The following is a 16,941-nucleotide window of genomic DNA, read 5'->3' on the forward strand; positions in this document are numbered from 1 at the left end:
GATTTACTTACAATTTTGTTGCGTCCGACATTTATATTCTGATAATTCATTTCTGACACTATACAAGTGTTAAATGTTCGTTTGTCCTACCATTTCAGAGCTTCGCTTTTATGAATGTTGTCATCCTTGTTTTTTTATATTTTTTTTCTTGTTATCAATGTTTAATCCAACAAATAAGAGAAAGTGCTTTTTGAAACGTTGTGTACCAATAAATTTTACAGTCCTATGTACAATGTAGAAATTTTTTCTCTAATGATTATAAACAAAATTAACCCTTTGGAAGATTAAAGTTATTGATTGTAATGTTTGGATCTACTGCAGTTCACGGTAAAATATTGCTGGTAAGCAATATTTCCAAAAAACTATGAATTTTAAAGGCTGCTAGCCGCCAAACGGCTGAACGTACAGATCATGCCCGCGCACTGTTTTAAGCGGCATAAGAAGGCCTACAAATAATCTGGAATAGTCATAAATCAATAATAAATAATTATCTCACAGTGCAGAGAAATGCGCGAAAAAAGACCTATTTTACGCGTTTATTCTTCAGTGAAGCTTTCCCTGTGCATAATTGGATCTTGGCTATTTCAGATTATTTGTAGGCCTTCTTATGCCGCTTAAAATGGTGTGCGGGTATGAGCTGTACGTTCAGCTGATTGGCAGCTAGCAGCCTTTAAAATTCATAGATTTTTGGAAATATTGCTTACCAGCACTTTTTTACCGTGAACTGCAGTAGATCCTAATGTTTATATACTGCTAGTTTGAGCCAACCAATGATGAATGCAGATAACTAATGGAATTTAAATGATTAATAAATTCTACAGATGTTTTTAAAACATTGTATGATTCTATCAACAAATGTTTTTGGGGTAAATTCCTTTTTTTCACCACCTTACCACTCCCCCCTTTATATTACAATAAGATATCTTTCTTAGTTTAGGTAAGTAAGAGCCCCGTAAGGTGTTACAAGCAATTCTTTTAATTTAAAAGGGGGGAGAAAAGGGGTGGGTGTTTCAATAGTAATTTTATTGCTATTTTTTTCAATTCTGTTGTAGTACTTTCATCAAAAGATTCTAAAAAACCTTAAGCCAACTTGCTTTCATAATAATGATTTCAAACTTTAACTTTTAGGGATAGAACTCAGAAAGGGAAAGGGGCATTTGGCTGTTTATTACACTAGTCCCCAAAGTTTTATAATAACCTTTTCCTATTTTGTGGACTTTTAATGAATTTTGGTTGGTTTTAATTTATCAGCCATAGTCTTATCCCTTTAGATCCCTGAATAGAACTGCTCGATCAATCATTCCAAAAATCAAAACAGAATTATCTTAGTTGCTGTAAAACATACTTAAAATGATTCAAAAGACTAGATCAATAAATATTTACTTTACCCCTAAGTGTAAAGTTGAGTAAAGAATCTCTAACCCCCCTTCCCCCACACCCTGGCCATTAATTTGAAATAATTCCAAATTAGATTTTCGTTTAAGCCTGGCATGGTATGGCCACTCGGAGGAGAAAAACTATTGTTCGATAAGCACTTTGAGGGAGACAACCAAAACGTTTTCTCCCGTAGATTTTTCTTTTGAATGTTGTCATCCTTGTTCCTATACTTTGAAAATTACTCACTTATTTCTTACGAACGAGATTAGATAATAATTCAAATTAGTTTGAAAGAATTTATAATTTTTTTCTTATGGCAATTAAACACGTCGTTTATTTCACAACAAATCACATTTTGAAGGACACGTTCGCTCATTTGTTGAATTAAAAACTTTTAGTACTTTTTAAAAATCTTAATTGGTTGGTACATTTATTCACCATTAATTATCAATTAAGGTGTAATTGAAAATCAATTGATCTTCCACTGTCTTATCCCCTAAGATCCCTAAATTTATGGTAATGATACGAACAATAAATCTATAAATATAGATGAATAACCAGACAACTACCTGGACCCCCTGTCGTCTGCTAGCAACTTTCTTTCTGCTCTTTGTAGCAACTTGGCTATGTTAATATTCCCGACGCTATTGGTTGACCCAATAAAAGATCGGTACAGTGTTCACGGGGTGGGGACATACAATTATTTAGGCTCTTCCCTTACTCTAATATACTCACCTGACTAATAAGATCTCTGAGATGTTCCTTGCCTGTCCTTACACTGAGGGGTAGCTCCACCTGGAAACAGTCTACCCCGGGCTTCTTGCTGTGCTCGCGAACTGAAAGAAAAAAAGCACATCAATTAACAAGGATGACAAAATCCATAACAGCAAAGACAGTGCGACAAACGTACATTAACACTTGCAAAGAGTCAGAACTTAATAAGTTGAATACTACTTTCTAAGTAACAAGGATGACAACATCCGTAAAGCAAAGATCTAAAAGCAGACGGTACGACGAAAGAACATTAACACGTGCTAAGTGATAGAACTTAATAAGCAGATCTTACAAATCTATAAATCTAAACAAAATTGTAAAACTTAACCAGACGGTACGACAAACGAATATTAAACCATGCAAAGTGTCAGAACTTAATAAGCAGAATACAAATTAATGAATCTGAACCAAATTGACAAAAAAAAAGGTGCAAAATTGATACGGGGCACTGTTTTAGGACTTGATTATAAAGATTCTTTGATTATAATATAATACCTTGTTGTCTTAGAAATCATTATTCAGAATATCAAATTAATTGGAAAATTATATCACATTTAATAAACGTACTGACATTTTAGTAACGATCATAGAGTTGATACGCTGTCTAAATGAATCTATCTTATAGATATATATAGGACTTTTAAAATTTTTATAAAAAAATTATGAAATTAAGTATTTTACTTTCCTGTTAAATCTTATATAAGAATTTAAATTTTACTTCTGATGAATAAAATAAGTCTTGGTTGATATAATTCTTATTGAGTAAGAAAATGCTGGGAGCTAAAGGGATAAGACAGTGGCCGATAAATTTATTTACTTCTCAAATGATGATACACACAATTACCCCTTCTGTAGTTTACCTACAATCATTGGTTGAAAATTTGAACACTCAACTTAATAGCCAACTAACCACAATCCAAAAAAAGTCCCCAAAGTTGTTAAGCCAACGAATAAGAGAACGTTATTATAAAACTTTGGGGACAAGTGTAATAAACAGCCCATTGTCCCCTTTCTTTCTGTAGAAAATGTCTTATCCAGGAATCTTAGGGATGAGACAATGGCCAATAAATTAATGTTCATCCCTAATATGAGAGAAATAAAATTTCACAACCTATAGATCTTTGAAAATCTTTGAAAATAATCTCAAAAAAGCTTGGACGTCCTTGAATGGCTCTTTGACTTTTAAGTCGCAAAGATTTATCACGCATTTGTTTTTAGAATGAAGAAAATCCTATCCCTAAAATCAGTGGCGTGCGAAGCACTTTGTCTAGGGGGGGGCATTTTGAAGAATTTGTAAAATTTTGCCCCCCCCTAAATCAAAGTGCCCCGGGGGGGCACTTTGCTTTAGGGGGGGGCATTTTGATTATATATACTAATTTTAAATAAGGGCGTTTTAAGGGGTGGGATTATTTGATTATGGGCCTCCTAGTCCTTATCCCTTCTTCCCCATCCCTTCCCCCATCCCTATTTCCCATTTATATCCCCCACCTCTCCCCCCCCATCTCTTCCCCCCCCCCCCATCTCTTCTCCCCCATTCCTTCTCCCCACCCTGCGATGACCAAAGGAAAGGGAGCTAGAAGGCATCTTCGAAAAAATAGTACAGAAGATAAATTAACCTTTCCCCCCCCCCCCTCCACCACAAAACATTTTTAATGGGTGGAAGGGGATGTTATAAAATCTCAGCAGGAAGGACGAATAACCCCATTAAAAAAAATTGGGGGGGGGAGATAAAAACACTCATTTTGGAAATAATTTACCAAAAATTAACCTAATATGAAAAAATGATATTAAATATTTCTTTATTGTTTGACAACAAGGATGACAACATCTTTAAGTAGCAAAGCACAAAAACCATTAATAAGAATACAGACAAGTAGATTTAAAGAGCATCTGTTGAAATAAATATATATTTTAGGTAGAAAAAGTCACAAATCCTTTTTCCTGTATGTTGTGTGATGACAGTCAAAGTAAATTACATACTGGATGCTCGAAACAGCAAGAAATTTTATTTTTTTTAATATTATAATCCACAAAAAAATTTATCATACCATAAAAACCAAAGATATAATGCAAAAAATAAAAAAAAATTACTTGTCCTTTCATTGTGATAAAAAGCAGAAACCATTTGGAAGGGCGCGAAGCGCAAATTTTTTTCTTCAAATATGCAGGGAGGAAGGGGTTTTTGGGCTATTTATTACACTAGTCCCCAATATTTCATAGCAGAAACCATTTGGAAGGGCGTGAAGCAAAAATTTTTTTCTTCAAATATGCAGGGAGGGAGGGGTTTTTGGGCTATTTATTACACTAGTCCCCAATATTTCATAGCAGAAACCATTTGGAAGGGCGCGAAGCGCAAATTTTTTTCTTCAAATATGCAGGGAGGGATGGGTTTTTGGGCTATTTATTACACTAGTCCCCAATATTTCATAGCAGAAACCATTTGGAAGGGCGCGAAACGCAAATTTTTTTCTTCAAATATGCAGGAAGGAAAGGGTTTTTGGGCTATTTATTACACTAGTCCCCAATATTTCATAGCAGAAACCATTTGGAAGGGCGCGAAGCGCAAATTTTTTTTTTCAAATATGCAGGGAGGGAGGGGTTTTTGGGCTATTTATTACACTAGTCCCCAATATTTCATAGCAGAAACCATTTGGAAGGGTGCGAAGCGCAAATTTTTTTCTTCAAATATGCAGGAAGGAAGGGGTTTTTGGGCTATTTATTACACTAGTCCCCAATATTTCATAGCAGAAACCATTTGGAAGGGCGCGAAGCGCAAATTTTTTTCTTCAAATATGCAGGGAGGGAGACGTTTTTAGGCTATTTATTACACTAGTCCCCAATATTTCATAGCAGAAACCATTTAGAAGGGCGCGAAGCGCAAATTTTTTTCTTCAAATATGCAGGGAGGGATGGGTTTTTGGGCTATTTATTACACTAGTCCCCAATATTTCATAGCAGAAACCATTTGGAAGGGCGCGAAGCGCAAATTTTTTTCTTTAAATATGCAGGGAGGGAGGGGTTTTTGGGCTATTTATTACACTAGTCCCCAATATTTCATAGCAGAAACCATTTAGAAGGGCGCGAAGCGCAAATTTTTTTCTTCAAATATGCAGGGAGGGAGGGGTTTTTGGGCTATTTATTACACTAGACCCCAATATTTCATATTAAATTAACTTATTCGTTGGCTCAACAACTTTAGGGACTTTAATGGAATTTTGATTGGTTGGTTAATTAAGTCGAGTTTCCCTACATTTCATCCACTAATTGTAATCTATATAAGGGGTAATTTTGTGTATCATCATTGGGGATGTACAAATTTCTTTGGTAAAAAGTTTATATTATACAAAATAAAATACTTCCTATAACCTGGTTTGTTATGTTCAGTGAAAAAAGATTATAACCTAATTTCTACACTAATTAAAAAGATTGGTAAGGTTAAATGAATAGTAACTGTCTGTTTGGCGCGAAGCGCAAAAAATTTTTTTTGGAGTATTTCTTGATCTTTGATCTTTGTTTTGGAAACTGGGATAGTTTTGCTTTTTGTAGGGTAGGGGGCAAAAAGGGGCATTTTTGTTGACCAGGGGGGGGCAAAATGGGGCATTTTTTAACATTTAGGGGGGGGCAGGGGGGGCGGTTGCTAGGGGGGGGGCAGGGGGGGGCGTTTTGGTCGCTAGGGGGGGGCGATTGCCCCAACTGCCCCCTTCGGTTCGCACGCCACTGCCTAAAATCCTTGAGATTAATCTGTATATTAAAATTTTGATAAGATATAATATTGATATATTTTGTGATTGCAGAGAGTTTTAAAAAATTTCAATTGGGATTAGATCATCGGAATTCTGTGGGACATCATTTCCGCAGTTAGTAAAATATCAAAATGTTCCATAATCGCAAAAAGGATAACAGCAAAAAAATCATGGAAGGGAATACGAAAAAAATGATTTTAAGAGAACATGCTTAAATCAAGAATAAATTTTTCCGGAAAAATCAAGAAATTTTCTGAAAGCAATTTATATTTTTACCATTTATATTTGTATCATAGCCGTCAATCTCGAATTGCAGCCGAGAATATCGCATTTACCTTATAGCGTTACAGTTTGACGGGTGAACAGACAAGGTGAATTATAGAGTAGCTTCGCTACTAAAAAGACAAAATCCTATTATATAAAGTGTTAAGGATATTTGTATGTGATTTAGGATCTTGCAACCCCTTTAACTGTTTCAATTTTTGGTAGGCTTACAGGATCTAGTTGAATTCTAGGCTATTTCTTAAATGTAAGTCTTAGAATATTTTCTGCTTTCTTTCTCCCTTTTCCCTTATACAAATACTGGCGCCTAATATATTGGAGTATTTTTTAAAAATGGCTTAAAAGTGATGAATTGCAGAAATAATCAGTTGATCCTGTGAAACATGTGCAGAAGTGAATGTAGCAATTTCTATGGCACTCAACCTAATCCTCATTCCCTTTTTATCAAAGGCGAAGCTTTTATATAATTAGGGTCGGTCGGTCCGTACTTATGTTATTAAAAGATAAATTTTGTCAACAATTTATGCACGCTAGAGATGTCCTATCGATTTTAAACATAGCATGTTGAATCCTGTAACAATTAGATATAATTTAGACAGCGTAGCAACTTTGTATTTTTACCAGAATGTCCGTATGTTTCTGTAATACTGTCCAAATAATTACAAATTGGACAAAACTGTTAAAATTTCAAATACAAGTTTTTATACCCATGAATATGTTAAAGCCATTTTGAGACCTGTGTAATTTCCAGTCCAATGTCCCCTCCCTCTCTGACTATTACTTGAAAGCCAATGCTAAAGAAATTGATAAGTATATAAAGCTTTAAACAAAAAATTGTAATTTAGGTAATTTCTTACATTATAAGGATAATAAAATCATTTACTAAGTACATTTGCGATTACTTTTATTTAATGAAATCTTCCAATTTTTAACATTTACAAAACGGCCTGCTTTATAGCATCAAGATCCATGACAGATCTATATAGGAAATAAACGTCTATAAATGAGCTCGAGTCTTCCAATGGTAAAATGTTTAAAACTCATAATGCTCCAATAATCCTCATTAAACTCTCATTGACCAAAGCGATAAGACCTTTATTCTAATTGTTTGTGGAATGAATTAAGTTTTTCACTTCATGTAGATATTTGAATTACATTGAAGTATTTAATCCTTTTTTCATACACGCTTTTCCTCAACAGTTTAGCGGATTTAAAACCGACACGCAACTAGCGGCCAATGGATCCTATAAAAAGACACATTTGCTGAATCAAAACTGGTTTTACCTAAATTGTATCTGTTCCTTCTTCGCGATTATAGAATTTCAAAGATTTTAACAAAAAATGTGTGATGATTTGACTTTAAAATGGCCTTTGATGTAAAATATATATGCTGTATATTACCCTTAACACATGAAAGCAGTAGTTGTTTTAAAAACCTTTTTTTGTAGATTAATTATAACTTAAAAAAATTGTCAACGGGGTAACTTCTGACTTTAATTAATGCTTGTTTTTCTTCAAATTACCTTGAAATTTCAAACTTAGAAAGTAAAAACAGTAATAAAAAATAAACATATCATTTAACTAAAAATACTGGCACAATTGATTTACAACATATACTTTTTTTTAAATTGAAGCTTTTCTACAATTGGGGTCGGTTAGTCTGTCCGTCCGTCAGTAACAGTTAGCTTTTTAGGTGGAACAATTACCTTTTTCATTAACTTGGACATGTTAGAATTTTCCTATCGATTTCAAACTTTGCAAGGTTATTCCTGTACTAATTAGATACGGTTTAGAAAGCGTATCAATTCTATAATCATTACCAGAATGTCCATACGCCCATTTTTAATATGTTGATTTTAACTTTTTTTAACAACAAATTTTTATGTGTAAAAATTATCTAATTGATCTGATTTTTGGAATACTGATTCCTAGGACAACAAAGTTCAATGTTTAAAGCAAAGCATCTTTATAATCAAGTCCTAAAATGTAATTATGTCCTTTACTATTATTCTGTATTTAAACAGTTTTTTTAATTACAAACAATTAAACAAATTTACTTACACATTTGTTCCGACTTTTATAACTTTATATTCTGATTATTCACTTCTAAAACTGTACAATGATAATGTCAGTTTGTCCTACGGTTTCATAGCTTCGCTTTTATAGATGTTGTCATCCTTGTTTATTTAGAAACAATTAGCATTGACACTCGAATTTTGTATGTAAAAAAGACACGATAGTATTAAGTTATCAACCACATAAACAATAGATTGTTGAAGACATTAGGCCTTAAATTGATTATATCAAAGGACTGTTATTAATAAGTATACCTAGTCAAATTAGTTAACAACTTAATAGTTGATTATACATTAAATAACAAGGATGACAATTTCCATAAAAGTGAATCTATGAAAGGGTAGGACAAAAAAACATTAACAATTGTAGAGTGTCATAACTGAATAAGCAAATATACATATATGTATATGTATAAGTCTAAAAAAATGTAAGTAAATTTGTTGCAAAATATAGGATACTGTTTAAGGACATTCCTACATTTTTTATATGCTTTGTTTATAACATTCTACCTTTTTGTAGTAGGAATATAAAAAATGTTTCAAATCAACTTGCCAAGTATAAAATCAATAGGACAATTATAAAATGCCTAAATTAACGATAAGATCTATCCTTTATGGACAGACAGACGAACAATAAATATAGAAAACCTTTACATCTCATTTCTGCTGCTTGATTTTAAAAGAAATTAAAATCAAGCAGCAGAAATGAGATGTAAAGGTTTTCTAATCTAACCTAAAGACTAACCTTTATTAGTTTGTTAACGTAAAATCCTGCATTATTAAAGATACTTGTTGTATGTATATGCTTCTATCCTTTGATCACATTTTGAAAAAGGTTTTGCCATGTCTTAAATATGATACAAAATTAAATAATAATTGTTTTCAATTGCTAAATAATCTTAAATACACAAGACAATAATTTGGTGTTTAATTAAGATATACTAGCTCAATATAAAAATAGCGATTGTGCCTATCGATTTCAAACTTTGCATGGTCATTCCTGTAGTAGTTTGGTACGATTATAAAGCGTAGCAACTCTATAATCATTACCAGAATGTCCGTACGTTCATTTAAAACATGTTGATAACTTAACAACTTTTTTAACAACAAATTTTTATGTGATCTAATTCTCCGTTTGATCTGATTTTTGGTATATAGATTCCTGGGACAACAAAGTACAATATTATAAGCGATGCAACTCTATAACGAAGTCCTAAAAATGTAAGTATGTCCATAAACATTATCCTGTATCAAGCAGATTTTTTCAACAAATTTACTTACAATTTTGCTTCGACTCTTGTACTTTTATATTCTGATTATTGAGTTCTGACACTATACAAGTGTTTATGTCCGTTTGTCCTACCGTTTCATTGCTTCGCTTTTATGGATGTTGTCATCCTTGTTCAATATATCAATTATTTTATCCATATAAAATTCAAAATGGTTCAGAACAAAAATATTTACTTTTGTGTAATAAACGGCAAAGGATCTAAACAATTAGAATTAATAATTAAAAAGTACTTTTGATATGACTTTTTATATCACTCATAATGCATAAAATAACCATTGTTATAAATCCTAAATATGCAGTGTTGAATTGTCTATAGAAATATTGTTTTAAAACCTCAACAAATATGACAAACTTATATTAATAAGCCTTGAACATTAAGATTAAATGCTATTTTAAAGTCAAATCATCGCACATTTTTGGTTAAAATCTTTGAAATTCTATAATCCTGAAGAAGGAACAGATACAATTTAGGTAAAACCAGTTTTGATTCAGCAAATATGTCTATTTATAGGATCCATTGACCGCTTGTTGCGTGTTGGTTTTAAATCCGCTAAACTGTTGAGGAAAAGTGTGCATAAATAAAAAATATACGTTCATAATAGAGTTAATCTAAGAAAACTGTATTTAGAAAGAATTCGATTGTGGCGACACTTCCTTTGTGTTAAAATATTAAAACTAAAATTCTGATAGCCTGATATCTAGTTGCCGAATGTGTACGCAGTTTCCTGGGTGTTTCCTCATCCTAGCTCAATATTTACTACTAGCTAAAAAAGCTTCAAACTTCAAAAAAAAAAAAAATCAAAATTTAAAAAATTCAAATTTATAATGTATATTGTATAAATCGTTTACACATTCAAATTTTGATTTTTTTAAGGGAAGTTTGAAGATTTGTAGCTAGTAGTAAATATTGAGCGAGGATGAGGAAACACCCAGGAAACTGCGTACACATTCGGCAACTAGATATCAGGCTATCAAAATTCGAATCATATTAACCCTTTTGTGATGGTAATGTGAAAAAAATATAATTGAAAAAATCTTTTTAAAATCATTTAAATTAATAAATATTTACTTCTTTCTTTTAGATAGTAATGGCGGGGGAGGAAAATTGATTTATTGAGAAATAGATAAATAGATATGTACTTATAGAAAACTAGCCAATAGCGATATAGTTATATTGAGCTAACTCTAGTATTACATATTTAGACAATTATTTAATTTTTAAGTGTCTTCCTTGTTTATGACCTAATTATAAAAATTATCTTATAAGTAGAACAATGTTTGTTTGTCTATTTGAAGAAAGTTTGGCGAAATGAAATGCCCCTTCCCCACAAGACAAAGTATATAGTGTGAACGCAACTGTTAGTAGTTTTTATTTAAACTAGCTTCGCCCCTAGCCTCACAGAGGTTTGATCAAACAAATTTTTTGTGTTTTCGAGTTTAAAGAAAATTAAAAAAAAAATTGGGGGGGGGGGGGATTTTTTTTTTCTCGGGGGGGTTAGTCGACCCCACTATTTTAATTTTAGTTTTAAAAAGAAAAAAAAAATTTGTGGGGGGGAGTTATTTTTCATTTTTTAGGGGGGGGGGGGTTAGAGGTGTCCCACCCCCCAAGAAAATAGTTATAATCCTTCCCAGGACCTATGAGAACCCAATCGGTTCAGCGGTTAGCGAGATCATCTGCTACAAACAAACAAACAGACAGACAGACATCGTTCTACTTTGTATTATAGATTAAATTTAATATTCAACTCAATGCATAGTTGGACATTAAGACAAAGGTCGTGCAAACAAATTGGTTGGTTGTCTGTAGTTTGTTGGATTAACTATTTTGAAGGAAGTTAAATTGATTGGACACATTATTCTTTCTCTAGGCCTCTGGACGCAATTACCAGTTTCCTGCGTTATTGGCCTTCAAGACAGGCCAAGTATAATTGATAATAACCGCCTTAAAAATTTAAAGTGATCTTATTGATCTACAAATAATTCAATGCTCATTAACGATTATAAATAATCCCAATAATGATTAAATTTACATCTTAACCATATAGGTTTAAAAACTTATGTACTCATTTTAAGGTTATTAAATTTTGTAAAAATAACAATCTATTTATACTTTTAATATAATTTAATATAAAAATTCAAAATTTTAAATAAACATTTGGTAAATTAGTGCAGTACCAAAATACTCTTTTAAAAAAAGAAGTGCCTGGCGATTAAAATTTTAACTAAAGTTTGCTTTAGGATACAATATTCTCTCGCTCAGTGGATACTTCTGTTTTAACCCTTAGCGCCCGAAAATTAACTTGCGTTTAATAAGGGTTATAAAACAAATTTGGACAAAAATCATTTAAAATATTAAAGTAATATATATAGAGCGATAAATATTATATGTAACAATCACCCCTTTTCAAAGGCCTTCTACCAGCTTTGGGTTGGGTCCTTGAGTTCAGCTGATTCTTTCAAAAATGTAAATACAGCCGGGTGCTGGCAAAAGAACAAAAGGCAAATTGTAAACTAATGTTAACACAAGGACACCCAAGCCTTTTTACTTTGTATTGGGGTAAAATTAGGGGTTCTATACGTTCAAGGGGAGTAATCAAACGTATTTTAAAAGAACTTGAGGGGTGGAAAATAAGAGATTCAAAGTCTAAAGGGGTAAACACCCCTTTACCCCTGTACTTGGACGTCTGTGTATGACCTTTAAAGATTTCTGCATTTTTTACTAGTATCTTAATAAGCGAAGCTATTCTATAATTAAGGTCTGTCCGTCCGGTGTCTATAACGAATATATCTTATGTTAGACTTGTCCTATCGATTTCAACCTCTGCATAATGATTTCTGTAGCAGTTATGTACAATAATTTAGAATTATATATTATTATTCTCCCTAATAAGTTATGACACTTTACAAGTGTTAATGTTCGTTTGTCCTACAGTCTGATTCTAAAGCCTCTCTTTATGGCTTCTATCATTCTTATGCTTAAACTTTCTTGAATGAAGACTTTATAATAAATTGCTGAATAAAACTCATGAATGAGCATAATTTCTATTTTGTTTGTAAACTTTTTGGGTATAAAATAATTTTTATGTCTCAATGAAATTAGATAGCTTTGTTTTAAAACAAGGATGACAACATCCATAAAAGCAAAGCTCTAAAATCAGAAAGAAGGACAAACGAACATTAACTTTTGTAGAGTGTTAGAACTTGATAAGCTACGCTTTCTAAAATGTACCTAATTTGTATAAAAATCATAATGTACAGTTTAAAATCGATAGGACAATTCTAACATGCCTAAACAAAAACATTTTAACAAAAATATCTATCCGTTACGAACGTACAGACCTATATAGCCTAATTATAGAAAAGCTTCGCTTGTAACAACGCGAAATAAAAGTAGGTAAGATTTCTTTTCATTTCAATAAAAATCTTTTGAATGGATAGAAAATAAAATAAGGATGACAACATCCATAAGTAGCGAAGCACAAAAAATCGTAGCTGGATCTTTAAATGTGTAGCCGTTGACGTAGCCATGGCCAGAGGTACAACCACTAACCTAATAGCGATCTTTAAATCAAATTGGCTACGTGTGGCCACAGCTATATGCGATCTTTAAATCACAACCAATTTTTTGAATTTTCAGTAAAAATATGAAGAAAATAATAATAATAATACGTAAAAACTTCAAACATTTAAAATCCATGTTTTATTAGCAGCACTGGCAGTGGCGACGGATACAGCTATGGCTACGATTACGGCCACGGCTACGGTTAGGGCTACACATTTAAAGATCCAGCTCTGGATGCTAATTGTTATCAAAATTCTTCAACCACATTTTTATTTTAAAAATTTTCTTTTGGGATAACCCGCGACCGTGGCTCAACACGTAGCGCATTCGCTCGTCGTCGGGAAGGTGATAGGTTCGAATCTCGGTCCGACACCGCGTCAAAAACTAAAGACGTTAAAAATGGTTCCCACTGCTACTATGTCAAATGCGCGACGTAAATAGTTAGAGTGGGGGGAATGCCTTGGCCGAAAACAGGCGCAACTCGTTACCATGCACAGTTAGGACTTCTCAGACAAAGGTCGTGCATCACAGAGAGTTGGTTGTCTGTAATGTACTGTACCACGGGTATGAGGTAAAGGACCAAGAGTCTGGCCTTGAGTTGACAAGTTGACTGTTCAGTCTAGGTGCAACTCACCCATACGACATTAGCATTCTTTTGGGATTGTGGTGGTACCCTTCCCATTAATAGTTATAAACCTTCCCAGGACCTATGAGAAGCTACCCTGTTAAGGAAACTCGATCGGTTCAGCGGTTAGCGAGATCCTTCGGTACAAACATACAGACAAACAGAAAGACATCCTGTTACTTTACTGTAAGGATTATAGCGGAGAAATAAAAGTTTTCCCCATAGCTTTTATGGTCTAACTGACCGACGGACAGACAAAGTGAATTATTGAGCAATTTATTCTAATAAGGTCAGCTGAATTTGAGTTGCCAATTGTGTACACAATTTCCTCTCATCCTATCTCAATATTTACTACTAGCTAAAAAAGCTTCAAACTTCAAAAAAAAAATCAAAATTTGAAAAATTAAAATTTTTAATGTATAATGTATAAATCATTTATACATTATATCGCATTTTCCTTTGACTAGATTAGCTGAAAATAGATCTTACAATAGTTGAGTTATCTACTGTACAACTTCGGAAATTAGGGAAGAAATAGGCAACTCGTTTTCAGTTTATCTCTAATAAAATATATCTAGGGTTTTACCATAAATTTTCCTAATCTTGCTACGCAGAATTTTCTTTAAATAAATAATCTCGTTTATAAACATTTGCCTTTTCCATAAACATGGACAATTAAAAGTCATATATTACAGGAATCATCGTGCAAAGTTTTTAAAAAAGAAGACAATTCTAAATGCCAAAATTAACAAAAAAAAACAGTTAAATCAGACCTACAATAATTATGAAAAGGTTTTGCTTGAAAAAACTTTAAGTTTGTTCTACTTTTATAGTATGTAAAGTCACTTTTCATGGATAGCTGATTCATTCATTTTTCTCTAATTTTTTATAATACATATTCTTCAATTATTATTTAGACGCCTCTAGTGGCAATTCAAATGTTTGTTTTAAAAAAAAATAATACGATACCTAACTATGTTGCTTTCAAGTTTCTACGATACCTAGCTATGTTGTGAAGGAGTCATTATAAATATAAAAAAATCGATTTTTTGTGATTTCCCTTGGGAGGGTGGTGGTACCCTCCACCAAATAGTTATGAACCTTCCCGGGACCTATCAGAAGCTACCCTGTTAAGGAGAACTAGATCGGTTCAGCGGTTAGCGAGATCCTTCGGTACACACACACACACACACAGATAGACACACAGACAAACACACATCCTGTTACTTTATTAAAATGATTTTAAAGCATAAAATCAAGAATTGACCTATAAATAAATTTTGAAGCTCTATTAGTAGCGAAACTAAAAGATTTTAAAGTATTGATATAAACACTCTAAAAGTAATTTAAATCCATTTATTTTCATTTAAACTCTTTAAGTTTTAAAAGCAGTTGAAAGCAGTTTTAGTGCTTTAAAAGTTATACAGGTAAATAAGGAAAAGACTAGGATAACAACATCCATAAGAAGCGTTGCACAAGAAAATCATAGATGGACATACGAACAAAGTGAGTTATACAGTACAGCAGATGTTCAGTGGTCACAAAAGAGAGAACGAGAACTTGATAAAAATCGCGAAATATAAATAAATGTCTTTTGTAGTATGACCAACAAATTCACAAACCAAGTTAATTATATACATGATGCCTAATCACCAAAAATGTTTCGGACAGACGGACAGGTAAACTTGAATTATAGAGTAGCTTCGCTACTAAGAAAAAAAGGCTTAAAATGATTATAATTAACTGTATTTGTATTATCATTAAACAATCAATTTATGAAATTATTTTCCAATTTTTGTTATCACATATAGGTAGGTATATTCTTTTAATTTAAAAATGGTTGCTTCAGTTCGTCCTAAATAGATTGCTTTTATTGTAAAATTCAACATCTTAGAATTGTCCTATTGATTTTAAACTTTGCATAATAATTTCTGCAACTGTTAAGTACGAATGAGAAAGCATAGAAACTCTATAATCGTTACAAGAAAGTCCGTGCGTCCGTTAAAAACAAGTTCATTCTAACCTTTTTAGTAGCGAAGCTACTCTATAATTCGAAATGTCCGTCCGTCTGAAACAGAGTGGGGGAAACGTGATTTTCTCGGCTCCTATAAAAGATAGACAGCTGAAATTTTTAATGAAGATTCTTATAACATATGTCCATCTATACTATAAATTGTTTTATCCATCTGTCTGTTATTTAGGGTGCTAGATCGATTCCTAGATTTTCATGTTTTCGTGATTTTCTCAACTTCTTTTTAAGATAATGGGCTGAAATTTTCAGGGTTTGCTTAAATTTCTAGTCTACATATTTTATCAAGTTTCATTATGATTTTTCTATTAATTGGGGTGCTAGATCGATTCCTTGATTTTTAGATTTTCTATGGTTTTCTCGATTCCTATTCAGAATTTGCGGCTGAAATTTTCAGGGATTGAATATGCTCATATTCTACATATTTAAATCAAGTTTCAATAAGATTTGTCTATTATTTGCGATGCTAGATCGATTCCTAGATTTTGTAATTTTCGTAATTTTTAAGGTTTCCTGATTTCCCTATTTTATTAAGATTAATGTTTATTGCATGCCACTGATTTATAGTGATTTTTCCCGATATCCATTCATAATTTTTGAGCTTCGCTACTTATGGATGTTGTCATCCTTGTTTGACATATATTTTACATATCCATATAATCAAGTCCTAAAAAGTAGGTATGCATTTCAACAGTATACTGTATATTTTCGCAACTTCGCAAAAAATTAGAAAACAGTAAAAGTGTCTGACTATGACGTCAGAAAAAATTAACAATTAACCAATGAGAGGCCGCTATATATTTTACCACAGTGAATACTGGCTTCTTATTGGTTAATTGTTATTTTTTTCTGACGTCATAGTCAGACACTTTTACTGTTTTCAAAAATTATATAAAACTTTTGTTAGACCTAAGATTAATATTCTGCTTCTGATACTCTACAAGTTTTAATATCCGTTAGTTCTACCGTCTAATTATAGAGTTTTGCATGTTTTGGACTAGTTTTAATTATTTTTTAGATAAAAAATCTTTTTCCTCTGTATTTATTATGTTTAGTAAAGCATAAAATGATTAATTAGCATTAGCAATGTGTAAAAACAAGGAGGACAACATCCATAAAAGCGAAGCTCTAAAACGGTAGGACAAACGAACATTAACACTTGTAGAGTGTCAGTACTGAATAA

General features: G+C 32.4%; 1 protein-coding gene across 1 annotated transcript in view; it reads right to left on the bottom strand.

Moving 5' to 3' along the window:
* Positions 1-16,941, bottom strand: part of LOC145319641 (uncharacterized) — a 98,214-nt gene that overhangs the window by 15,461 nt on the left and 65,812 nt on the right. Inside the window, exon 11 of the mRNA XM_080161912.1 lies at positions 2,113-2,213. Within this exon, the coding sequence (XP_080018038.1) occupies positions 2,113-2,213 (101 nt within the window). The remainder of the gene's footprint in view (positions 1-2,112; positions 2,214-16,941) is intronic.

This window comes from Acartia tonsa, chromosome 5 (genome assembly GCF_053477335.1).
Source record: "Acartia tonsa isolate MP-2025a chromosome 5, ASM5347733v1, whole genome shotgun sequence".
Lineage (NCBI taxonomy): Eukaryota > Metazoa > Arthropoda > Copepoda > Calanoida > Acartiidae > Acartia > Acartia tonsa.